Source organism: Erinaceus europaeus, chromosome 18, assembly GCF_950295315.1.
Source record: "Erinaceus europaeus chromosome 18, mEriEur2.1, whole genome shotgun sequence".
Classification (NCBI taxonomy): domain Eukaryota; kingdom Metazoa; phylum Chordata; class Mammalia; order Eulipotyphla; family Erinaceidae; genus Erinaceus; species Erinaceus europaeus.
The window spans coordinates 43,907,349-43,932,539 of record NC_080179.1 but is presented as its reverse complement, the minus strand read 5'-3'; the positions used below and the strand labels follow the sequence as shown (position 1 = coordinate 43,932,539).

General features: G+C 52.0%; 1 protein-coding gene across 9 annotated transcripts in view; it reads left to right on the top strand.

Annotated features, from left to right (window-relative positions):
* Positions 1 to 23,123, top strand: part of GLI2 (GLI family zinc finger 2) — a 256,007-nt gene extending 232,884 nt beyond the window's left edge. For 8 of the 9 annotated variants that reach the window (XM_060177971.1, XM_060177974.1, XM_060177973.1 and 5 more), the window contains 7 exons: positions 303 to 443; positions 4,615 to 4,749; positions 7,391 to 7,540; positions 12,621 to 12,785; positions 14,224 to 14,508; positions 15,983 to 16,319; positions 18,930 to 23,123. In XM_060177971.1, coding sequence (XP_060033954.1) covers positions 303 to 443; positions 4,615 to 4,749; positions 7,391 to 7,540; positions 12,621 to 12,785; positions 14,224 to 14,508; positions 15,983 to 16,319; positions 18,930 to 21,355 — 3,639 coding nt within the window. In that variant the 3' untranslated portion in view covers positions 21,356 to 23,123. The remainder of the gene's footprint in view (positions 1 to 302; positions 444 to 4,614; positions 4,750 to 7,390; positions 7,541 to 12,620; positions 12,786 to 14,223; positions 14,509 to 15,982; positions 16,320 to 18,929) is intronic. The other variant, XM_060177975.1, reaches the window with a different exon arrangement.
* Positions 23,124 to 25,191: the final 2,068 nt, after the last annotated feature.

Below are 25,191 nucleotides of genomic sequence, written 5' to 3'. Positions count from 1 at the left end.
GCTGAGGTGCCCAGATTTCCCTAAAGTGAGGGTGTCTGCTCCTCTGTCTGATGTGGGGCCCTGGGGAAGGAGCTGCACAGAGAAGCGTGGTGCCCCGGCAGGCCAGGCTCCAGGCCTCTTCCTGTAAGTGCCCCTCATCTGAGGGCCTAGCTGGGGGCACTTGGTTTCTGAAACCTCAAATGTGGGCTTGACTGAGATGGCGTAGACATTGTGGAAATGGTTTGAGCAGGGAGACCCTGACAGGTTGGAGGGTCCCACGCACTCCAGATAACCCCCACCCACCGTGCCCCACTTCGTGACAGGCTCTCCTGTGCTTCCCTCCCCAGAGCAAGCAGAGCAGCGAGTCAGCCGTGAGCAGCACCGTCAACCCCATCGTGATTCATAAGCGCAGCAAGGTCAAGACTGAGGTCGAGGGCCTGCGGCCAGCCTCCCCCTTAACACAGGTAACTCCTGGCCATCCTCACTAGCCTCAGTCTGGAAGCAGCGCCCAGTTCTCCTAGGGGCATGAGCTGTTGGTGAATGGCTAAGTAGATGGATGATGGATGGATGGATGGATGGATGGATGGATGGATGGATGGATGGATGGATGGATGGATGAAGAGGGCAGGCTCAAAGTGGACCAGAACTACCCCCAGCACTGGGCATACCATGTGTTCATCAGAAACCCGCTGCGGTCCAGAGACGTTTCAGTGGTAGCATGTCTGCCTTCCATGTTTGAGGCCCTGGGTTTGACTCCCAGCATCACACGGGAACACCAAAAGCAAACTTAATGAGTGGTGTATCTCTGAAACTACATTTAAAAAAAGAGAAAAAAAGTTGTGGGGGCCAGGTGGTGGCACACCTGGTTAAGTGTACACATTACAGTGCACAAGGGGGCCCAAGTTCAAGCCTCTGGTCCCCACCTGCAGGTCTCTCTCTCTCTCTCGTCCCTCCCCCTCTCTACCTCCACCTGCCCACTTAATTTCTCTCTGTCTCTACCCAATAATAAATAAATGAAAATCTAAGTTTAAAACAGTTGAATGAATAAATAGTGAATGAATGCTTATCTGGGATCCTCTCTCCCCAAAGCCTCACCCTCAGGCAGGACAAGCCAGCCCCCATCAGCCTGAGCAACTCAGGGCCCCTGTCCAGTTTCTCTGACTCCCTGCATCTCCCCCCATCCCATGTCATTTCCCCCCACCCCTCTGCCCTCTCCTGACCCTCCTGTGTAATAGCATTCACCTGTGGCCAGATACCTAGATGTCCCTAATCCCAGGTCACATTTGTCACTTGTACAGCTCTGAAAGCTTTGGTGAAGTGGTACTTTAGAAAAAGTACCTGGTTTGACTCTGTGTCAAGAAGGGTTTGCGCAGGGCCTGGCATGCAGTGACCATAGGGTACAACTTTCTGATCATCCAGTGCCCGGCTAGGGGAGGGATCTCAATGCTGAGGGGAGAGGGTTCCAGGCAGGAAGAGGATGATTGATGGACCCTCCAGCTTGGGGCCACCCTGTGGCAGAACTGAGACACCATGGGAGTCTCTCTGAAGTTCCTGCCTTTTGTCCTAATTCCCCACAATGTGGCAGATAATCCCAGCTCTTGGAACAGAAACCTGCTGAGGGCACAGCCTGTGTGCCAACATTTTGAGCAGCGGGTATTACACTCCCTGGGTCTCACAGGGTGATCTGATTCCCATCCATTACTGCAGAACCACCCGCTTTGACGCCAAGCATGTGCAGGGCCTCTGGTCCCCAGCTCCCTGACATCTGCCAGGATCCTTTTTTTGGCATGCTCCAGGCACTTAATTTTGATGAAATATGAGGTCCTGTTCTTGTCAGGCAAATAGAGGGGCCGGTGACAAATGTTACCCATGCTGAAGCATCTTGGCATGATGCATGGTCTCCACGAGGCTGGCTGTCACCAGGGGTGCTAAATTGATGAGGACAGGCCATACCTGGGAGAGTAGGCAGGTCAGAGCTACAGGACAGAGCGCCAGGCACTGAGCACCTGGAGACTCTAGTCCCTCCCCCTCCAGCCTTGGGGGTCGGGCACACAGACCCTCCTCCTTGCCTGGCTTGGCTTCTCACGTATATCCTTAAGAGGGAAGCCGCTTGTCAACAGGAAGTTGTCACCATGTCGCTGGCATCCTGATTCAGGGACCTCGCTCACTTGCAAAGTGAATGGACTTCCTTTGCCTGGGCAGAGAATCTCTGCTAATTCAGCACTGAAGTCCTGGTCGAGGAGGGTGCCCAAGCCAAGTGTGCCCACTCCCCCTGCACTGTCAACCAGATGGCTTCCGTAGGCCTCCTCTGGAATAAGCAGGGCCTAGAGTCAGTCCGTGTCCAGGTTTCCTGAAAATGACTGCAGAAGCCTCAGTCCCCACAGACCCCATGTTGCTGAAGGCTCAGGGCCAGGGCCTGTACATGCCTTCCTCTTCATCCCCCTTTGTTGGTTTGTTTGTTTTATTGCCGCTAGGGTTATTGCTGGGGCTCAGAGGCCACACGACAAATTCACCGTTCCCCGTGGCCATTCGCCCACCTCCCACCTTTTTTTTTTAAGTTTTAATTTGTTTGTTTTAGTGACAGGACAAAGAGAAATTGAAAGGGAAAAGGGAGATTAGAGAGGGAGGGAGAGAGAGAGAGAGAGAGAAACACCCACAGACCTGCTTCACAGCATGGGAAGCTTCCCTCCTGTGGGTGAGGACTGGGAGCTTGCGTGTGGCACCTGGTGCATTCAGCTGAGTGAGCCCCCTGTTGGAGAGCATGTTTCCACTGAACGATGCTCTGTGGAACAGACAGCAGCCCATGTTGGAGGGCTCTCCAGCTCCAATGGGAAGTCTCGGTTGGGTTTCCACATTCCTTCTAGCAGAGTCTGCCTTTGCCATGAGAGTGATGTGGGTGGGAGGATCAGGTGTCTTTTTCTCCTCTACCTCTCCCTCCCCTCTCAATTTCTTTCTGTCCTATCCAATAAAATGAAAAAAATGGCCGCCAGGAGCAGTGGATTCATAGTGCAGACACCAAGCCCCCGCGATAACCCTGGAGGCAAAAAAAGAAAGAAAGAAAGAAAGAAAGAAAGAAAGAAAGAAAGAAAGAAAGAAAGAAAGAAAGAAAGAAAAAGAGAAGAAGACTGATGTGAACACCTGGCAGAGTCCCTTGTGGGGGCTGGGTCTCTGACTCTGGGCACAGGCTATGCCCTGAGCTAGAAATGTCTCCCAAGAGGTTCTCTTGAAAGGCCGGATTGTCCTGCTGTTTGGGAGATAGTTTAAATATAAAGCGAGTCATTCCAATGCCTGCCTCTCTGCTGGGCTCTGCCCTAGACCTGCTAGCAGACCAGTGGGATGTGGGGGTGTCCTTGATATCCTCAGAAGGTTGTCTCTCACCTTCCCCTCAGACTGGCACCCTGGACCTCTCCCCCCCTAACCACCCAACACACACACACCCACACAACCCAGCTCCTGTTTCCTCCCGGCCTGTGGCCACAGTCCCTGCTATGAGGCAGCACTGGAAGGTTAACTCTGTCCCCTGCTATTTTGGCAATGAAAGGCTTAGCCATCCTTGGAAGGCATTGTAGTCACTTCTGCATGGAAGGCCTAGCACAGGGCTGTAGCTCCCTCCCCTAAAGCTGGCATGTGCGGCCCTGGCATGACTAGGAGGCTCAAGTCCAGACCCAGCTGCCGCACAGCCTGTGCTCTGGGGAGGTCCGATTGGCCTCACTTTTTCCAGCTGCGACCCAAGAATTCAGAGGCCCACGTGCTGGGGGCAGGGAGCCTTCTGGGAGGACAGATGTGCTGGGGCTCATTTGCAGGGCGGGGTCCGTGGCTTCTGCAGCACTGTCCTGGCTGCATCTTCAGGTGCTGATGTGCCTCTGTGTCTGGCTGCAGACAGGAGCAGACCTACAGACAAACTGCAGGTAAAACTGGCCTCAGGCTCGGCCACTCCATCCCTACCCACCTCCAGCAGGAAACCAAACCATATAAGCAGAACTCACTGCCCCGCCCTGCCCTGCCCTGCCCTGTCAGCTGACCTGAAATGACCCAGGGAGGGCCCCTTGATGGCCAGAAAGGAAGGAGCTGAGCTGAGGAAAAGGACTAAGAAAGCAGGGTGGGGGAGAGGGGGAGAAGAGTCAGGCGGTGACACACCCGGTTAAGTGCACATAGTATGAAGTGCAAGGGCCCACACAAGGATCCAGGTTTGAGCCCCTGCTCCCCACCTGTAGGTAGGACACTTCACAAGCAGTGAGACAGGTCTGCAGGTATCTCTCTTCCTCTCTCCCTCCCTATCTCCCCCTCCTCTCTCAATTTCTCTCTGTCCTAGCCAGTAAAATGGAAAAAAATGGCAGCCAGGAGCAGTGAGTTCTTAGTGTTGGCACTGAGACCCAACGATAACCCTGGAGGGAAAGAAAGAAAGAAAGAAAGAAAGAAAGAAAGAAAGAAAGAAAGAAAGAAAGAAAGAAAGGAGAAAGAGTGTGTGTGTGTGTGTGTGTTGTGTGTGTGTGTGTGTGTGTGTGTGTGTGTGTGTGTGTGTGTGTGTGTGTGTTCATCCCTGTCCATCCACGCCTGCACAGCCTGGGGTCCTTGGCACAGACGGGCCCAGCAGCTGGCTCTGACTCACCAGGGTGTATCTCCCCCTCCCCCCAGGAGCAGCTGGCCGACCTCAAGGAGGACCTAGACAGGGACGACTGCAAGCAAGAGGCTGAGGTGGTCATATATGAGACCAACTGCCACTGGGAAGACTGCTCCAAGGAGTTCGACACTCAGGAGCAGCTGGTGCACGTGAGTCTCCCAGTACCAGCCGCCCACCCAGTGGGACAGAGCCCAGGCCACCTGGGCACTGACTGAGCTGAGGGCTCTCTGCCAGGAAGAGGCACCAACAGAGGCCTGTGCCATCCCATGCCAGTGAAGGGAGGCATGATTGCTGTCCCTGTGGCCTCCACCTGTTTCTAACAGGAGGCTGGCAAGTACATATATAGCACAGGAGGGTAGAAGAAGTAATTATGAGCATGCCCAGGTTCAAGCACAGCCTCCACCACATCGAAGGAAGTTTCAGTAATGTGGTCTCTTTGTCTTTCTTTGTCTTTTATCACTGTGTCTTTTATCACTCTCCTCCTGTCTTTCTCATGAGTAAATAAATAAATCTTTAAAAAAAAGGAAGAAAGAAAGAAATTCAGTCTCCAGCTCTGCATATGCCAGAGGGATGTTCTGCTTCTCTCTCCCATAAAGAAATAATCTGGGAGTCGGGCTGTAGCGCAGCGGGTTAAGCGCAGGTGGCGCAAAGCACAAGGACCGGCATAAGGATCCCAGTTCGAACCCTGGCTCCCCACCTGCAGGGGAGTTGCTTCACAGGCGGTGAAGCAGGTCTGCAGGTGTCTATCTTTCTCTCCCCCTCTCTGTCTTCCCCTCCTCTCTCCATTTCTCTGTGTCCTATCCAACAACGACGACAACAACAATAATAACTACAACAATAAAACAACAAGGGCAACAAAAGGGAATAAATAAAATAAATATTAAAAAAAAGAAAAGAAAAAAAGAAAAAAACTTTAAAAAAAAGGAAAAAAAAGAAATAATCTATTTAAGTATTTAAATTTTTAAACCAAGTGCCTAGAGCTATAATCCACACATGAATCTTGTTTTCTTTTTTTTTTAAATAAAAGATATTCATTTATTTATTATTGGGTAGAGACAGAAATTGAGAAAGGAGGGGTAGATAGAGAGGAAGAGATATAGACACCTGCAGCCCTGCTTCACCACTTGTGAAGTTCCCCTGCTGCAGGTGGAGACCAGGGGCTTGAACTCGAGTCTTTGCGTGCTGTCTTGTATGTGCTTAACCAGGTGCACTGCCACCTGGCCCCCCAAATTGTGTTTTCTAAACTTCTGAGCACCCAGTGCAAAGAAAGAAATTTTTGAAAAGTAGGGGGTCAGGCAGTAGCGCAGCGGGTTAAGTGCACATGGTGCGAAGCACAAGGACTGGCGTAAGGATCCTGGTTCGAGCCCCCGGCTCCCCACCTGCAGGAGAGTTGCTTCACAGGTGATGAAGCATGTCTGCAGGTGTCTATCTTTCTCTCCCCCCTCTGTCTTCCCCTCCTCTCTCCATTTCTCTCTGTCCTATACAACAATGACAATATCAATAACAACAACAATAACTACAACAACAATAAAACAACAAGGGCAACAAAAGGGAAAATAAATAATAAAAAAAATTTAAAGAGGCTATTTTTTCCCTTTTGTTGACCTTGTTGTTTATCATTGTTGTTGTCATTGCTGTCATTGTTGTTGAATAAATAAAATAAAAGAGAGAAATCCAGCAGTTAAGCCAGCCAGCATCTACAAGCTAATGCAACAGACCTATCACTGAAACCTGGCAGATGTCTCCCTGGAAGGGAAGAGTCAGTGGTCTCTTGTTGGGGACCATTCACACTGCCCCAGTCCCCACAGGCCCAGGTGGGTGTCTGCACCCACACCAGAAGGGACTGCTTGCAAAGACCAGAGAGACCGTGAGGACTGAGAGAGCCCTTCCAGGAGGACCTCTAGCTCCCCAACATCAGCCCTGACTCACCATAACCAGTCATCAGATGGCTCTGAACCAATGACTCAAACTCTAAGCCTCTGTTGTTTCACATATATGTCTCTTTATAAAGACAGGCAAAGTCTGTTCTAGGGGCGGGGACTGTGAATATCAACTTTGGATGATGCAGCATTAGAAGGCCCGGGTAGAGTCCACCCAGTAGAGCACACACTTCACCCCACCCTTGTCAATTTCTCTCTGTCTCTATCAGATAAACAAATAAATAAATGGATTTTTTTTTTTTTGCCTCCAGGGTTACCGCTAGGGCTCGGTGCCTGAACTACAAATCCACTGCTCCTGGAGGCTATTTTTTCCTTTTGTTGCCCTTGTTGTTTATCATTGTTGTTATTGTTGTTGTTGTCATTGCTGTCATTGTTGTTTAATAGGAATAGAGAGAAATGGAGAGAGGAGGGGAAGACAGAGGGGAGAGAGAAAGATAGACACCTGCAGACCTGCTTCTCCACCTGTGAAGGGACCCCCCTGCAGGTGGAGAGCTGGGGTCTCGAAGGGGATCCTTGAGCTAGCTGGTCCTTGCGATTTGTGCCATATGCACTTAACCCTCTGTGCTACTGGCTAGCCCACTAAATAAATTTTAAAAAATAAATAATTCTTGATACTGTGTGGCCTAGTATGTAAACGGTGGTCTTGTGGGGCAGGTCCTTTGCACACTAACAGCTTGTGATCTTTGACTGGGTGGTGGTCTGTGGATGGTCTGCGCGCGGTGGGCGAGGGCCTCTGGAGGAGGGCTGCACATGCCTGCTAGGCCTGCAGCCCGGATGGTGTGCACACAGCAGGTAGGGTCTGTTTGCTGGGTGGAAGGGCTCACCCCGCTCTGGGGTCCTGTTCTCACAGCACATCAACAACGAGCATATCCACGGGGAGAAGAAGGAGTTTGTGTGCCGCTGGCAGGCCTGCTCAAGGGAACAGAAGCCCTTCAAGGCCCAGTACATGCTGGTGGTGCACATGCGCAGACACACCGGAGAGAAGCCCCACAAGTGCACGGTAAGTTTGCCCTGAGTCTTCTTCCTAGCTTCTGTCCCCAAGGTCCCTTCCTGTCCCCACCACAGGCCTCTGACAACCTACCAGACTGTGCATCTTGTACTGTAGTCAGGGAAGGCGGATGTCTCTGTGCTTGTGATGTTTGACTTTGATTCCCGGGGCACACTGGCCTTGGTGACCCCCGGCACATGGCCCTGTGCTCTGTCACTACACAGGGAAAGGCCTCTTCAGCAGCTGAGCAAGGGTGGGTTAAATCATCACTTTGGTAATGTTAAAAGCAAACTATAAAAACACAGTTGAGAGCTATTTATTTACTTCTTTATGTTTGTCATCATTGGCATTGGGACTTCATTAATTCAAGCTAACTTTCTTTTTAATATTTGTTTATTCCCTTTTTGTTGCCCTTATTGTTTTATTGTTGTAGTTACTGTTGTAGTTATTGTTGTTGTTATTGATGTCATCGTTGTTGGATAGGATAGAGAGAAATGGAGAGAGGAGGAGGAGACAGAGAGGGGGAGAGAAAGACAGACACCTGCAGACCTGCTTCACCGTTTGTGAAGCGACTCCCCTGCAGGTGGGGAGCTGGGGGCTTGAACTGGGATTCTTAGGCCGGTCCCTGTGCTTTGCACCACCTCTGCTTAACCTGCTGCACTACCACCCGACTACCTCAAGCCAACTTTTTTCAGACAGAAAAACAGGGACAGAGGAGCACACCAGGTAGAACACACATGTTACCAAGTGCAAGCACCTAGGTTCAAGCCCCAGGGGAAGTAACTTCACCAGCAGTGAAGCAAGGCAGCAGGTGTCTCTCTCTCCGTCCATAGCTATCCATTATCTATCTATCTCCCCCCCCCATGTATATCAAAACAGAAGGAAAAAAGAAAAGGGAAAAAAATGACAGCTGGGAGTGGTGGATTTACCATGCAGGTGCTGAACTCCAGCGATAATCCAGATGGTAATAAAAAAAATAGACAGAGATAGAGAGACAGAGAGGGGGCCAGGTGGTGGCACACGTGGGTTAGCCCATGTGTTACAATGTTCAAGGACTCATGTTCAAGCCCCTGGTCCCCACATGTAGGGGGAAAGCTTTGCGAATGATGAAGCAGGTCTGCAGGTGTCTCTCTGTCTCTCTCCCTCTCTGTCTCCCCCTTTCCTCTCAATTTCTGGCTATCTCTATACAATAAGGAAAGATAATTTAAAAAAAAAATGAGAGAGACACCGTAGCAATAAAGCCTTGCAGTGTGATGGGGGTGGCACTTGAACATGGGCTGCACATTTTTTTCTTGTTTTTGTATTTCTGGAATCAGGCTTTTTTAATACTGATGATGTCCAGGACTCTAGGAAATACGCTTACTTTTGTTGTCAAGGGCTTTTAAATTTGAGATACAATTCATATAACAAAAGTACACATTAAAGAAAATGCTCAATTGAGTGTTTTGTTTTTTTAATAAAAAAACAAAAAAGATGCACAGTCCACAAGCTGACTCCAGAATACTTTTCATCACTCCCTCAAAGAAACCCTGTGACTATTTGAAGTCACTTTCACTCTTCTCTTCCACCATTGGCTAACAACTACGTCATCTGCTTCTGTCTCTGAATTTACCTGTGCTGAACTGTTCATAGAAGCAGAGTCATCATCCAGTGATTCTGTCTGACCTTGTTCACTTAGCATACTCTCAAGGGTCAGCCTTGTAGTAATATGTATCAGTGTCTCATTTATTTTTATGGCCAAATACTATTCGGTTGTATAGCTAAGTCTTGTGTTTCTTTTTCAAATCCAGTCACCAGTTGACGTATATCAGCTTAGTTTTTCATTCTGTGATGATGAACAGTGCAACTAGGAACACTGTTTGTCAGTTTTTGTGTGGATATATGTTTTCAATTCCCTAGGAGTGGAATTTTTAGATCCTGTGGTTTGATATAACAGGAAACTTCCATGCTTTTTTTTTTTAGTGATTTAATAATGATAACAAAATTATAAGATAATAGGGGCACAATTCCATACAGTTCCTACCACCAGGGTTCTGTGTCCCATCCCCTCCATTGGAAGCTTCCCTATTCTTTACCCCTCTGGGAGTTTGGGCTCAAATTCTTTTTGGGGTGCAGCAGGTGGGAGGTCTGACTTCTGTAATTGCTCCCACTGGACATAGACGTTGGCAGGTGGATCTATACCCCCAGCCTGTTTCTATCTTTGCCCAGTGGGGTAGGGCTCTGGAGAGGTCAGACCAGTGTGTCTTCCAGGACACATTGGTGAGGTCGTCTGCCCAGGGAGGTCAGGATGGCCTCATGGTAGTGTCTGAAACTTGGTGGCTGAAAGGCAGTAAGCTATATAGTAGGACAAATTATTTAGTAAACAGGAACCCAAAGGTGAAAGTAGAGCAGATGAAACTAGGGGGGTCTTCGTGTGGGAAGAAACTAGGAAGTCTATTTTAGGTATATTCTAAGGGGTCCATAACTTTAGTGATTTTTGCCTGAGCCTGACAGCTAACATGGAGGTGGACTAAAAAAACCCATCCATACCATAGATGCTAGCAGTGTCTGAGGGCTCTGCTTTCTCCACATCTTGCTTGTTGTTGTTAAGGGTGTTTTGTTCTATTTTACTTCAGAGCTGGGACGTCACACGTATATGATTTCACTGCTCTGGACCATTTATTTCATACGGAGAGTGACACTACAGCTCTGGAGCTTCCTCCCATGCTGTTAAGCCTCTCCTGTTGAATCAGAACTCAAGCCCAGGCCATGTCTGTGCCAAGGCACATGCCCCACCTGGTGAACTTCTCTCTGGTCCTCTTTCAGTTACATTCATCCTAGAGGGTACGAAGTAGATCTCACTGTGGACCTGGTTGGCATTTCCCTAATGACCAATGATGCTGACCTACTGGTCATTTGCACATCTTTGGAGAAATGTCTCCTCAAGTGTTTTGCCCTTTTTTAGCTTGTCTATCCATTGTTGGATTATAGTTCTACTAGACCCTTTTGGGGTATATAATTTATTTTTTTAGATATCAGTTATTGGATAGAGACAGAGAAATTGTATGGGGAGAGAGAGAGATAGAAAGGGAAAGAAAAAGAGAGAAACACCTGCAGCTCTACTTCACCATTTGTGAAGCTTCCCCCTGCAGGTGGGGACCAGGGGCTTGAACCCAGGGCCTTGTGCACTGAAATGTCCTTGCACACATAGCTTGTGTGTGGTTAACCAGGTGCGCTTGGCTCCAATACATAACCTTCAACCATTTTGTGAATTTTACTTTCATTTTATTTGTAGTTTCCTGTGAAGTAGAGAAGTTGATATTTTGCATATGGCACAAGGGAAGGGTCCCCCTTCATTCTTTTGCATGGAGCTATGTCACTGTCCCAGCCCTCTTTGCTCTTTCTCTAATGAATAGTCGAAGTGCCCCGTTGGACATAAGGTGACCCTAAGTGTATATGTCTGTTCCTGACTTTTGAATGGTTTCATGGATTTCTATGTCCATATGCAAGTACTGCACACAGTCTTGATTACTGTAATTTTATAGTCAGTTTTAAAATCGAAATGTCCCAGACCTCAAATGTTGTGTTCCTTTAGCAAGCTTGTTCAGGCTCAGCTGACTTCTTCTTTACAAGGGCGTATTCTCTTAGCTGTCCTGAGCAATAATAAGCCATTGCCTTCTGGTTTCTATTCTGTGGAGATAGGCAGCAGCATCTGGGACTCGGTGCACTCCTGCAAGCTAGTTGGGAAGAGGAGGATGTACACCTCCTATGGGGAACTACGTGTCACCCTGGGGAACAACTGCCATAGGTACACTGGGTGCAGTCTCACTGTCTGTGGAACAAGTGCAGAAGCTCCTGCAATAACCCACCCTGCCTTCTATCCTTTCCTCACACCGTCTCCCATCCCACTCTTCCCCTCTGTCTCCTCCCCCCCTTCTTCCTTCCTATCCAAAAATATTTCTTCTGTCAGCTGATGATACTCAGAGCACAGAAATGAACAAGACTTTGAACACACACGCCTTTGCAGAGTTTGTATCCTCAAGGGAAGACCAGATAGCAAAGTGATTAAGATAATTATAAATGGTAATGAGGGAGTCTTACAGGGAGGGAAGAGGGTGGAGGAGGATGATTAAGAATCTCAGAGAAATGCTCTCTGAGGAGATGACCTGAAAGACTAAGAGGGAGTGAGCCAGGCCAGGGTAGGGGAGGGTTCCTGCCGGAAGACACAGCCTGTGAAGGCCTCATTCTGGGAGGGATTCAGTGGGGTCACTTAGTGGTCAGAGTGAGAGGGAAGGTGGCTGGTTGATTTAAGGACAGGATTCTCGGAACATGTTAATGCACAGAAATGTGCTGATGAGGGCGTGGTGTTGGAGAGCAGTCAACAAGATTTTTCAAGTTTTTAATGATAGAACGAGATTTTCACAAAGTGTCATTGATTCTAACTAGCAGAACATGCAACCAGGTATTTGATATGTTCCTGAATTTTGGTTTAAAAACTACTGGGGGAGGCAGGCAGGTTAAGTCCACATAGTGCGAAGCATAAGGATCCTGGTCCAAACCCCCTGCTCCCCACCTGCTGGGGGGTGCTTCACAAGCAGTGAAGCAGATCTGCAAATATCTCAATTTCTCTCTCCTTCTCTATCTTCCCCTTCCCTCTCAATTTCTCTCTGTCCTATCCAACAATAACAACAGCAAATGGAAACAGGTCTGCAGGTGTCTTTCTGTCTCTCTTCTTCTCTATCTCCCTTTCTCCCTCTCAACTTCTCTCTGTCTCTATCCATTAATAAATAATTTTTAAAAATATATAGAAGAAAAGCATTTTTTAAATGTGATGGGATGCAGTACAAAGTCTCCCTGGTACTGAGACTTCCTGCAAGGTGACAGTGACTATCTCTGGCCAGCACAACCTACATTCTCTCTTGACTTTCCAGAGCTTCCCCACTTGTCTAGAACATCCATAAATCCTTTTCTTCCTCGGGAAGGGAAGACAGTGCTTGCATTCAGTCACACACGCCTTGGGCTCCAGAGCACACGAGGTTGTGGGAGGAGCCTATGGACCAGGTTCCCCATCTTGACTTCGAGGCAGCCTCACTGACCAAACCCGCTTCTTCAGTTTGAAGGCTGCTCAAAGGCCTACTCCCGCCTGGAGAATCTGAAGACGCACCTGCGGTCTCACACCGGGGAGAAGCCATACGTATGTGAGCACGAGGGCTGCAACAAGGCCTTCTCGAACGCCTCGGACCGCGCCAAGCACCAGAACCGCACCCACTCCAATGAGGTACCCAGGCTGGGTGTGTGGGGTCCCACTGGCAGGTGCACGTGTGGACTGCCCCATGGCGTCTAGCCATCGGCAAGCCACTCAGTAGCCAGGTGCTGGGTGCACCCACACACACACCCCCTACACCGACAGGCCCCTGCCTTGCCACTAGGCGACTGGCAGTGATACGTTCCAAATGCTCAGGCTGGCTGGGCCTTCTGTGACCAGCAGCACCACAGCCCTACCCCTGGGGGCTGGTCTCTCTTCCCAGGCAGCCTGAGTCCCAGCTGGGTTACTCAGTAACTATCATTCAGGCAGACTCGGGGAAGAATGCTGCTAGAAGTATAATAAAAGGCTGAATGCCTAACGATATTGTTCTAATGCCTTTAAGATGTTAGAGAAGGGACCAAGCGATGGCACATCTGGTTAAGGGCACACATTACAGTGCTCAGGGACCCAGGTTCAAGCCCCTGGTCCCCACCTGCAGGGGGAAGCTTCCTGAGTGGTGAAGCAGGGCTACGGGTGTCTCTATGTCTCTTTCTCTATCTCCTTCTCCTCTCTCAATGTCTCTCTGTCTCTACCCAGTAATAAAAGTAAATAAATAAATAAAAATTTAAAGATAAAAAAATAAATAAAAAGAAGTTAGAGGAGTTCCCAGAGATCTGTAAACCTCTTGGAGTCTCTACAGACAGGCTGTTCTTAGAAAGAAATAGAGGGGTGTGTGTGTGTGTGTGTGTGTGTGTGTGTGTGTGTGTGTGTACATGCACAGGTGTGTATCTGTGTATGGGTCTGCAGATATCTGTAGAGGTATTGTGGGGCGTGTTTGTATTTGTGAACGTGTGCACACAGGTGTGTGTCTGTGGGTGAAGTGCGTGTGATGAAGGGGAGGAGTAGGAATTTCAGGGCTGAGACTCACAGACTTAGAATTCATCCCATTCTTGGGTTAATTTTTTTTTCATTTTTATTAGCAATTTAATATTGACTTACAAAATCATGAGATAGCAGGAGTATGATTCCACGGCATCCCTATGACGTGAGTTCTGTGTCCCCACCCCCTCCACTGGAAACTGACATCGACTACATATCTGCCCATTTTCCTGTGGTCCTTGAGCCGGCTTCTTTGCATCTCTGAGCCTGTCCTTCCGCATAGGATTGCTGAATGTGCCGGTGCTGCCTTGAGGGTGTCTGGTGAGACAGTACACTCACCGGTGACACCAAATTCCCAGTGCTGTGTCCCCGGCTATGGCCTGAAGTCCTCTGACCACTTGCAAGGACAGAGAAACAAGGCTGGTTTCCTGCAGGCCTGGGGCTGGCATGACTCCCTCCAGAAGGCACTGACTATAGACAGATCAAGTGCCTTCCAACCATGCTGGGCATGAGGTAGCTTCAGTGCAGTGGGTGCCCCTCCGGAGTCTGCCTCCATGCCCCACTCATCATCTATGCCTCCCTCCCTTCCCAGAAACCCTACATCTGCAAGATCCCAGGCTGCACCAAACGCTACACAGACCCAAGCTCTCTCCGGAAGCACGTCAAGACAGTGCACGGCCCAGATGCACACGTCACCAAGAAGCAACGAAATGACATGCACCTCCGCACCCCCCTGCTCAAGGAGAACGGGGATGGTGAGGCCAGCACTGAGCCCGGCGGCCGAGGCTCAGAGGAGAGTGCAGAGGCCAGCAGTACCAGCCAGGCTGTGGAGGACTGCCTGCACGTGAAAGCCATCAAGTCCGAGACCAGCCACGGGGTAAGCAGGGCTGGGCAGCACAGGCCCCAGTCCACGCCCATCCCCCCAGGGAGCTCAAGTCCAGGGGTGCCAGGGCCATTCCATAAGCCTCATCCCCAGGACTCGTACCCGGAACACAGCCTTAGGCTACGGCCCAGTGTCTCCTTCTCTAAGCACGTAATAATGTCCTTCCTCTCTCCCACTTGACTTTCCTCCCTTTGACACCTCAGGCCTGTCTCAGGCCAGCTCCCATTCTGCTATAGGCCACGGGGGTGTTTGCCCCCTGTTCCCCATACACACACACACACACACACACACACACACACACACACACACCACCCCTCTGTGGTCGGTCTGCCTGGGAATGGGCCGTTCCTGATGCCTGCTTTTCCAGCTGGCTTCATCCCCTCTGTGCTGTTTCTGCACCCTCTGGCCTCAGCTCCTCTTGTGCTAACCACCTGTTCTTTGTCTCCACCTCTTCCTCCTGACTGTACCTCCCCTAAGGATAGACGGTACTGAGGTGAGCAGAGCAGCCGCTGGGAGTGCGGGCGGGCTGGCATGAGTGAGCGTGAACTGGGGGACTTGCCCAGGGGGCCACTGCCCAGGCCAAGGCTGTCAGTCCAGGCCCGGGATGGAGGGTGGGGCTGGGTGGGTTATCTCTCTCACTAAAATAAATAGATGGTAGGACCCCGGGAGTAGGTAACGACCCCAGGGGTGAGGCTGAGCATGGGGACCACTGAGTGTGGGGTCACAAAGAGGCAGAGAGGAGGTGTGAGTTTGTACTGCAGAGGAGGAGAAGCTGGCCTACAGAGAGTCTTGCATGGCAGAGAGGTGTGGTGGTTGTGTGGACAGAGGGAGCATTGCCACTTCCCACAGAAACAGATCTGGAATGTGGGTATGTTCAGCCTAGGAGCCAGAGCTTAGCCTCGCCGGGGCTCGGATCATGGGTCCTAGTGAAAGGAGCCCAGGCTCTCTCGTGCCCTGGGCTCTCTGCCCTAATCACCCTGACTCAGAGGGAGAACTGGGCTGGGGTGGCCTTCCAGGCAAAGTCCGTGTCCAGCAACCAACCCTCATCTTCCCTGGTTGTCCTGTGGCTGTTGAGAAGTCACCAAGGTGACAGGCTGTGTTGTTGGGACTGCTCGCATGCCCCCTTTTATGCCAGCTGCATGGCTTCAGCCTCTGTGCCACCCTAAGTGTCCCCATGCTGAGAGCTGAGCCACACACAGCAACCACACCCCCTTAGGAGCTGGGCATTGCACAGGGACACAGCTGTAGAGCCCTCTAACCCCATGCCAGTGACTCTCCAGCCCATCTCATGGCTGGGGAGGCTGAGCCCAGAGGAGGGAAGCTGTGGACCACTGCTCCACATGGCAGCTTCCTCCCTGACCCTGGGCATGCGCAGGTGTGGCTCATGTGGGTGTGTGTGCAGGTGCGGGGCCGAGTGGGCTCCTGCACACTCTGACTCTCTGCTATTCCACCCTGCCCCACCCCACAGCTGTGTCAGTCCAGCCCCGGGGCCCAGTCCTCCTGCAGCAGTGAGCCCTCACCGCTGGGCAGTGCCCCCAACAATGACAGCGGTGTGGAGATGCCCGGGACGGGGCCCGGGAGCCTGGGAGACCTGACATCCCTGGATGACACAGGCCCAGGGCCTGATGCCTCGACCCTGGCCGCCCCCTCTGCTGGTGGCCTGCAGCTGCGCAAACACATGACCACCATGCACCGGTTTGAGCAGCTCAAGAAGGAGAAGCTCAAGTCACTCAAGGATTCCTGCTCGTGGGCTGGGCCAGCTCCACACGCCCGGAGCACCAAGCTACCTCCTCTCCCGGGAAGTGGTGAGTGAGAAGCTTGGGCATAGGGGGCTAGGGTAGCACCAGTGGGGACTCCCTCCAGATAATCCCTTGTTTCCTCTCCTTGGGAGGGGGGGTGTCCTCATAGACTGGAACCACCCATTGCACAGATAGGACATTGAGGCTCAGAGAAGTGGCATGCCTCACCCAGATCAGTGAAAGAACTGAGCTGTCATCCAGGTCCAGGTAGCTTCAAAACCTAGTACTCTTGCAGCTGCATAGTGCTACACCCCTGCCCCTCACACCCTCAAACAGGCAGACCCGCTCATTATTATCCTTGTCCTCGGGAGTCATCCAGTCATTCACCAGGTCCCTGGGATTGGCAAGGCCCTCCCTAGATGGGGTACAATACACACCCTGTCCCAACAGGCAGAAAGAGCATAGGTGGAGAGGGCCTGGTGGTGGCGCACCTGATTGAGCTCATATGTTGTCATGCACAGGGACCCAAGTTCAAGCCCCTGGTCCCCACCTGCAGAAGGCAAGCTTCCCAAGTGCTGAAGCAGGTCTGCTGGTGTCTCTCTTTCTCTCTCCATCTGTCTCTCTCTCTTTTTTTAATAGAAACACATCTTCTGGGACCAGGTGGTGGCTCACCTGGTTAAGCACACACACTACAGTATGCAAGGACCCAGATTCAAAGCCCCTAGTCCCCACCTGCAGGGAGAAAGCTTCATGAGGGGGAAACAGGGCTGCAGGTATCTCTGTCTCTTTCCTTCTCTCTGTCTTCCCCTCAGCTCTCAATTTCTCTCTGTATCTATTCCAATATAAATAAGTAAAGTTAAAAAAAAAAAACATCGTTTGTTTTCATTTATTTTTATTATTGGGCAAAGACAGAGAAATTGAGAGGGGAGAGAGAGATAAAGGGAAGGAAAGACTGCACTGCTTCACCATTCATGAAGTTTTTCCCCCTGCAGGTGGGGTCCAGGAACTTGAACCCAGGTCCTGGTACGCTGCAATGTATGTGCTTAACCAGGTGCGCCACCGCCTGGCCCCTTCTCTATCTCCCCTAATCCCCTCAGTTCCTTTCTGTCCTATCAAATAAAACAAATAAAAAGAGATTAATACAAGAGCATAGGCAGGCTGGGTAGACAGCATAAAGTTGATACAAAAAGACTTTCGTGCCTGAGGCTCCAAGGTTCAAGGTTAGCTAAGCAATGCTCTGGTCTCTCTCAGTCTGTCTTTCTCTCTGTTATCTCTCTCACTAAAATAAAGAGATAAAATTTGAGAGAAGGGGGACAGGCATAGGCTGGAGGCTGTGGCACCAGAGCCTAGCAGTGCCGAGGACAAGGCTCAGGTTAGAGATGTGAAGAGGAGAAAGGAAGAAAGATAGGGTGCTGAGGGAAAGCAGGAAGGACTTCACGGAGGAGGCAGTTCTGTACTCAGTTTCAGGAGCTGTCAGCAAGGCTTTGTGATGGAAGGTGCCTTCAGCAAGTATGTTGTGGATGCAGACCTAGTGCCAAGCAGTATGCTGGGCACCTCAGCCTCCTGGAAAGGTCACTGGGGCTGGGTAGATGCAGAAAGCGACTTTGACCAAAGTCACCCCTTGGGGAGAGAGGGTGCACATACAATCCAGATGCTGTAGGGGCTGAGGACCAACTCAGTTCAACCTGGGCCACCAGTAGATAGAGGCCCATTCAAGGCCCTGAGCTCCTAAGAGATCAGCCAAGACTGTCCTCGGGCCTGCTCTCACCTCCTTGTCAACTCTGCTGGTGGCTGTGGGGCTCAGGCCACTCCAAGTGGCGTAGTAAGCCTGCCTAGTAAGCCCAGTCCCTGGCAAACTGGACTGCCAGCACCTATCCACTGGCCACCAGGGGCATGGCTGTGGCCAAGGTCCTCGAGGCTCCTCTCAATAACCCTGTGGAGGGACACCTTTCATCCACAGCTTGAGAAACTTAGATCCAGGTGTGGTGGCAGTAGAGAGGACAGCCACTGGGCCTCCTGCCTTCTACTTGTCCGAGGTTAGCAAAAAGTGCTAACCCTTGTCCACACGACTGCTCCTATCATTCAGAAATCATTGGCTGGCCAGGAAGTAGTGCACCTGGTTAAGCACACATATTACAGTGCTCAAGAACCCAGGTTCAAGCCCCTGGTCCCCACCTGCAGGGGGAAGCTTCATGAGTGGTGAAGCAGGTGTCTGTCTGTCTCTCTCCCCCTCTATCTCCCACTCCCCTCAATTTCTGTCTCTCTCCAGTAATAAATAAATAAATAAAATAGGGGGGCCAAGTGTTGACCCACCTGATTGAGCACACAAGGACCTAGGTTCGAGCCCCCAGTCCCCATCTGCAGGGGGAGAGCTTTGCAAGTAGTGAGGCAGGGTTACAGATGTCTCTCTGTATCTCCCTCTCTACCTCCCCTTCCCTCTCGATTTCTGGCTGTCTCTATTCCAGTAAAGAAATAAATAAATATTTTTAAAGTTTTGAATAAATAAAAATATTACAACAGAAATCATTGGCTGAGAGCCTCCAGCTCGCCGGGCCTTGTCCTAGGGTTTCCCCACGCCCACCCCCACCCCAGCAGAGTCAGCTTGCACAGAGCCAGCACAGAGCGCCGGCCCCTGCCCCTGTGCCCAGTACTGACCCCTCCTCGCCTCTCTCTCAGGCTCCATCCTGGAAAACTTCGGCGGCGGAGGGCCGGCGGCGCTGCAGCCCACCCCGCGTCTGCAGGGCCTGTCGGGACTGTCAGCTGGCGAGGTGACCCTGCTGAGCCAGCTGCAGGAACGGCGTGACAGCTTGGCCAGCACGGTCAGCTCGGCCTACACCGTGAGCCGCCGCTCGTCGGGCATCTCCCCCTCCTTCTCCAGCCGCCGTTCCAGCGAGGCGTCGCCCCTGGGTGCGAGCCGCCCCCACCCCGCCAGTTCGGCCGACTCCTACGACCCCATCTCCACCGACGCGTCCCGGCGCTCCAGCGAGGCCAGCCAGTGCAGCGGCGCGGGCTCCGGCCTGCTGCACCTCACGCCCGCCCAGCAGTACAGCCTGAGGGCCAAGTACGCGGCGGCCACAGGCGGCCCCCCGCCCACCCCGCTGCCCGGCCTGGAGCGCCGGGGCCTGCGCGCCCGCCTGGCACTGCTGGACGCGCCCCCGGAGCGCACGCCGCCCGCCGCCTGTGCGCGCCCCCTCGCTCCGCACCCCCTGGCCCTGGCCCCGCGCCGGGGCAGCGACGGGCCGACCTTCGCGCACTCGGGGCCCGCACCCGCCTTCCCCCACGAGGCCCCGGGCGGGATGCGGCGGGCCAGCGACCCTGTGCGGAGGCCCGAGGCCCTGGCACCCGCGCGTGTGCAGCGCTTCCACAGCGCGCACGATGTCAACCCCGCCCAGGAGAGGCGCGGCCTCCGCCCTCAAGGCCTGGAGCGCACTGCCTCCTACTCGCCCCGGCCGCCCAGCATTAGCGAGAACGCGGTGATGGAGGCCATTGCCGCGGGGCCCGAGGCCAGCCTGGGGCTGCCGGACGACCTGGTGCTGCCAGACGACGTGGTGCAGTACATCAAGGCTCGCACTGGCGGGGCTTTGCAAGAGGGCGGCCCGCAGGCCTATCCCCCTGAGACCAGCTGCTTCTCTGAGAACCCCAAGCTGCCCAGCCCCGGGTTGCACGGCCAGCGCAGGCTGGTGGCCGCGGACTCCAACGTGGGCCCCTCGGCACCGGCCCTGGGAGACTGCCAGCTGGGCTACGGGGCCCCCTCCGGCCTGAGCAAGAGCAACATGCCTGTGCAGTGGAATGAGGTGAGCTCCGGCACCGTGGACACCCTGCCCAGCCAGGCGAAGCCTCCGTCCTTCCCTCAGGGCAACTTGGCTGTGGTGCAGCAGAAGCCGGCCTTTGGCCAGTACCCAGGCTACAGTCCACAGGGCCTGCAGCCTAACCCTGGGGGGCTGGACAGCACACAGCCACACCTCCAGCCCTGCAGTGGAGGCCCCTCCATGTCCAGGACCAATTACATGCATCAGCTGCGACAGCCGGTGTCAGGGGGCCAGTGTCCCAGCATGACCACCACTGTGAGTCCCCACAGCACCTATGGCCAAGCCCAGGCCCAGCTGAACCTGGCTACCATGGGTGGGGCCTTGAACCAGTTCCCCCCATCTTGCAGCAACATGGCAACCAAGCCAGGCCACCTGGAGCTCCCCCAGCAGATGGATATTGCCCCCAATCCCGCCATGATGGGCAGCAGCCACAGGGAACTTGGGGTTCCTGGTGCCACCCTGGCTGGGATGCCACCACATCCCCCAGCCCAGAGCTACCCACAGCAGAACCAACACCTGGCAGCTCCCATGGGTCAGGATGGCTACCGCCAGGGCCCTGGTCTCCTGCCCTCTCACCAGACGGGCTTCCTGGAGCCCCAGCAGGGTACCATGGGGCAGGCTGAATCAAACTTTGGCTTAGTACAGCCTCGACCACCTCCTGAGCCTAACCTTGCTGGACGACCCCGTGGGGTCCGTGCCGGGCAGCAACTGGCCTATGCCAGGGCAGCCAGCCATGCCATGAATTCTGTGCCAGCCAACCAGGAGATGATGGAATCTGGGCCTAAGGGAGTAATGGCCACCATGGTGTCACTGCCTCCTCAGCCACCCCCTCAAGACACCAGTGGAACCCAAGACCACAATATGCTCTACTATTATGGCCAGATCCACATGTATGAACAGAATGGGGCAATGGTGAACCACATGGGCTGCCAGGTCATGCAGCCGCAGCCACCTCAGTCCCAGGCCTGTGCAGACAGCGTCCAGCCACAGCCCTTGCCCTCCCCAGGGGTCAACCAGGTGTCCAGCACAGTCGACTCCCAGCTCCTGGAGGCCCCTCAGATTGATTTCGATGCCATCATGGATGATGGTGATCACTCCAGCTTGCTGTCAGGTGCCCTGAGCCCCAGCCTCCTGCACAACCTCTCTCAGAACTCCTCACGCCTCACTACCCCCAGGAACTCCCTGACCCTACCCTCTATCCCTGCGGGCATCAGCAACATGGCCGTAGGGGACATGAGCTCCATGCTCACCAGTCTGGCTGAGGAGAGCAAGTTTCTGAACATGATGACCTAAGGCCCCATCCCTGATGCTCAGCAGAGGAGGAAGAAACATCACCCCGGAGCCTGAGGGATTTTGTCCCTCCCTTTCATCTTTCTCCAGAAGAGTGTTAAATCTGCCTGAGGGAGTTTTGCCAATGGCTGGTTTGGGCCACAGATGCTTTAAGGGCAGCTTTGTGTGTATCCTGTCTGGTCTTCTTTTGGAATCCCCCCGCCCACCCCCCACCCCGGACTGTGGAAAACAGTCTTAGCGGGAAAAGCAAGGCAGGAATGAGAAACTCATTTACACAGTGGTTCCCAGCCTTCAGTGTTTATAGCACCACTCTGCTCTGGCTTCTTCAACTCTTGTCATTTAGCTAATGAGGGATTGCACCAGCCAAGGGCTTTCCAAGTACAAGAGAAAAGGGAGGTGGACTAGCCACACTTGGGTTTGAATCTGAAAGCCATATTGGATATTCCAATCCAGGAAGAGACTCTTTTTATTCCAGTACCTGCAAGGAAAAGGAATTCCTGGCCCACTGGAATTCTATGAAACTGAATTCTTAAGGCCTCTGACGTATGTCTCTTGCCACCAAGGAAAAACACAGTTTTACCTGGATGATTTGGAGGTACGTGCTGATTCCAATTGAGGTAGAACTGGTGTCTCTACCCACAAAGCTGCCTTTGCCACTGGCAGGTCGTGCAAGTGTATATGAGTAATCACACATAGAAGTATTGTCAGAAAAAGGAAAGAATTGTGTTTTCAACACATGGGGCAAATCCAGAAGCTGCCCTGTGCCCTCCAGACCATGTTTACAGTGTTCCTGCATGTAGAATGTAGTCCTCCCTGAAAAAGAACACGGTTTTCTAAATACCTCGGGGCTGCTGGAGCTGCTATGGGATAGGGATGGCCCTAGATGAGCCCCATGTGGGATTGGGGGCTCAAGAAAGGGAGAGTTCATGCAGGGCCCAGCCCCAGGCAGCGCTGGAAGGCTCCCTGTAGGAAGTAGAAGTCGCATGTTTACCCAAACCTGTTTTTCCAATGCACTATCTGCCCACTTATCCACAACCCACCCCAGGGCTTGATGGCAGCTTCCACACAGGCTCCTCTAAACCACACTGTGTGCTCACCAACAGCCAAGAAGCAATGGGCAATTTCTGGATCATCTAGATTCCCTGCTCTCCTGGCTCCTGTCACCAGAAACTAGGACATGTGCGGTGTTTGGGTGGGATGGGAGGGCAAGGGGACTGAACCTGGGATCTCTCTGAGGCACCATCCCTGGTGAGACTGAAATGGAATCTGGACCTGAAATCAGAAAACATCACTCCTGAATACACTGTACAGGGGTGCACCCCCGCGCCCCCCCCCACACACACACACTGCCCGCACCCAGACCTTTTGTTGAATCCCTGGAGACCTTGTCTAAACCACTGCACCACTATCACTACAAGCTGGATTCTGACCGATCCCTGGCTATAGCCAGGACAGGACAAAAACCGTACCAATGCTTCTTTAGGGTCCAAAGTCAAGGCCAAATCCAAATAACAGCCCTGGGGACCTCTAAGGGCCCAAGCTCAGTGGTGAGGTCCCATGTCTTCCCGGAGCAGGGATTCTGCTAGTCGCTGCCAACCTGTATATAGTCTGTACAGAAGACATCATGCCAGAGGACACTGTAGGTGAATCATGCAGCCAGATTTATATCTCCAAAAAACATTTGTAGCTTTTTCTACATGCTATGAATTGAGATGACATGCTCAACCTGTAAATACATCTTTTGTACATTAAAAAAGTAATTTTTTCATAATTAATTTTGTCCATCTGCTTCTTCCTTGACAGTAGGTAATGAGAACTTGGGCAGTAAATTTGGTGCATCTGAGCAGAAATCAGGCCATATTTTTTTCTCAGCCGTGTCAAAATTGACTTTCGCCGCCTCCACTGAGCAGTGTTTAGTACTGAGGCTTTGACTGGCTGCTGATGCGTCGCCACTGGGGGTGGGGTAGAAAGACTCTTCCAGTGAATCTGCCAGTGAAAAGCTGGCTGTTAGGGGGTCGGGCAAGGATCTCCATTCGAGCGCCTGGCTCCCCACCTTCAGGGGAGTCGCTTGACAAGTGGTGAAGCAGGTCTGCAGGTGTCTATCTTTCTCTCCCCTTCTCTGTCTTCCCCTACTCTCCCCATTTCTCTCTGGCCTATCTGGCAACAAGGACATCAGTAACAACAATAATAATAACTACAACAATGATAAAAACAAGGGCAACAAAAAGGAAAATAAATAAATAAATAAAATATTTTTGAAAAAAGAAAAAGAAAAGCTGGCTGTTCTTTCAGCAACCTGTTGCAAATGTCTTAGCTGCTTTGCTGAAAACCACATGGTTCAGTATAGTCACTGACAGCCCTTAGGTCACAGTCCCCAATTTGGCAGTCAGCACACTGGGATCAGGATGGGGTTGGGGAGGAGGGGAAGATGGACAGACCTCCACACTCTGCTGCAGGCATACTGAGAGTCAGGATAGGTAGATGGCAGCCCAGGAGAACTAGTGGTGGCATCAAAGGCACATGAATGGTGCCTCAGCCCTGCTGGGTGCACCGGGAGGGCCTGTGCCCTTTAACCCCTTCCTCTTCAGGAGAAAAACCTTGACACCCAGCTCGGAAGGTTTGAAAGCCAAAGCCACGTAGAAGGCCCTGAGCTTGACAGCAGTTCTGCAGGATGTGACTGAGTAGACCAAGAAACAAGAGTAAGCCCCAAAGGGGTCGGGTGGTGGCGCACCTGGTTAAGTGCACACATGACAGTGCACAAGGACCTAGGTTCAAGCCCTTGGTCCACACCTGCCGGGGAAAACTTCATGAGTGGTGAAACAGGGCTGCAGGTGTCTTTGTCCTATCCAATAAAACGGAAAACATGGCCATCAGGAGCTGATTCCTAGTGCAGACACCAAGCCCCAGCAATAACCCTGGAGGCAAATAAAAACAAAATTTTAATTTTTTTCTTTTAATTACAAAAAGTAAGAAAGAAAGGATGCCCCAGAGAGTAGGGAAGTTAGCAAGTTTCCTTTCTGCAGGGCACCCCAGAGTCCTCTCTACATGTTAGAGGGACCATGCCTTCTCTGGCTATAGCTCTTGATGGAATCTCAGAATCACACTAAGAAGGAGGGTCTGGCCACACCTTCCTGCACCCTTCCCTCTGCCTCTCTCAAATCCCATTTTAGACTCATACTTCCTCTGCTTTATCAGTTATCGAGCTTTTGGAAGCAGCTCTGCCCTGCTTTGGAAAGAAGAGATCAAAACTTGCTCATTGCTACCCGAGACTGGATAAGCCCATTGTGGCCATTCAGCTGAGCCTGAGTGACTGTCCACAAAGCCTCAGCACCACTACACGACGATAGGCATTTATTTAGCTCGGGAATCTGGGTTAACTGGCGGGTAGGTTGATCTGGGCTGGCCCAGACTGGGCAGTGCATCACCATAAGGGCAGTGAATGTACACAGTTCAACTAGAGCAACTGGGATTGTGCCACAAGGATCTCATCTCTAGGACCAGGATGTTGTCTTCTGTGTTTCCTTGTTGCATCAGTAACAGAAAGACAAGAAAGCAAGCAGCTGAAATGGGGAGGGAAGTCAGCCCATGGGGATATACCTTGCACCCATGAGGCCTTGGGTTCAATTCTTGGCACTGCATAAAATACATACATACATTTACTTTTTTTTTTCTCCCAGGAAAAGGAAAACACACAAAGAATTGCAAAGATCATTTTTAGGCCTCTGCGCAGAACCCAGCATACCATACAAGTTCTCCCTGTTTCTTATTGGCCAAAGCAAGTCGCAAGGTAAATTCATCATGGGTGACGTCACAAAGTACACACCTTTCCATGAAGTGAG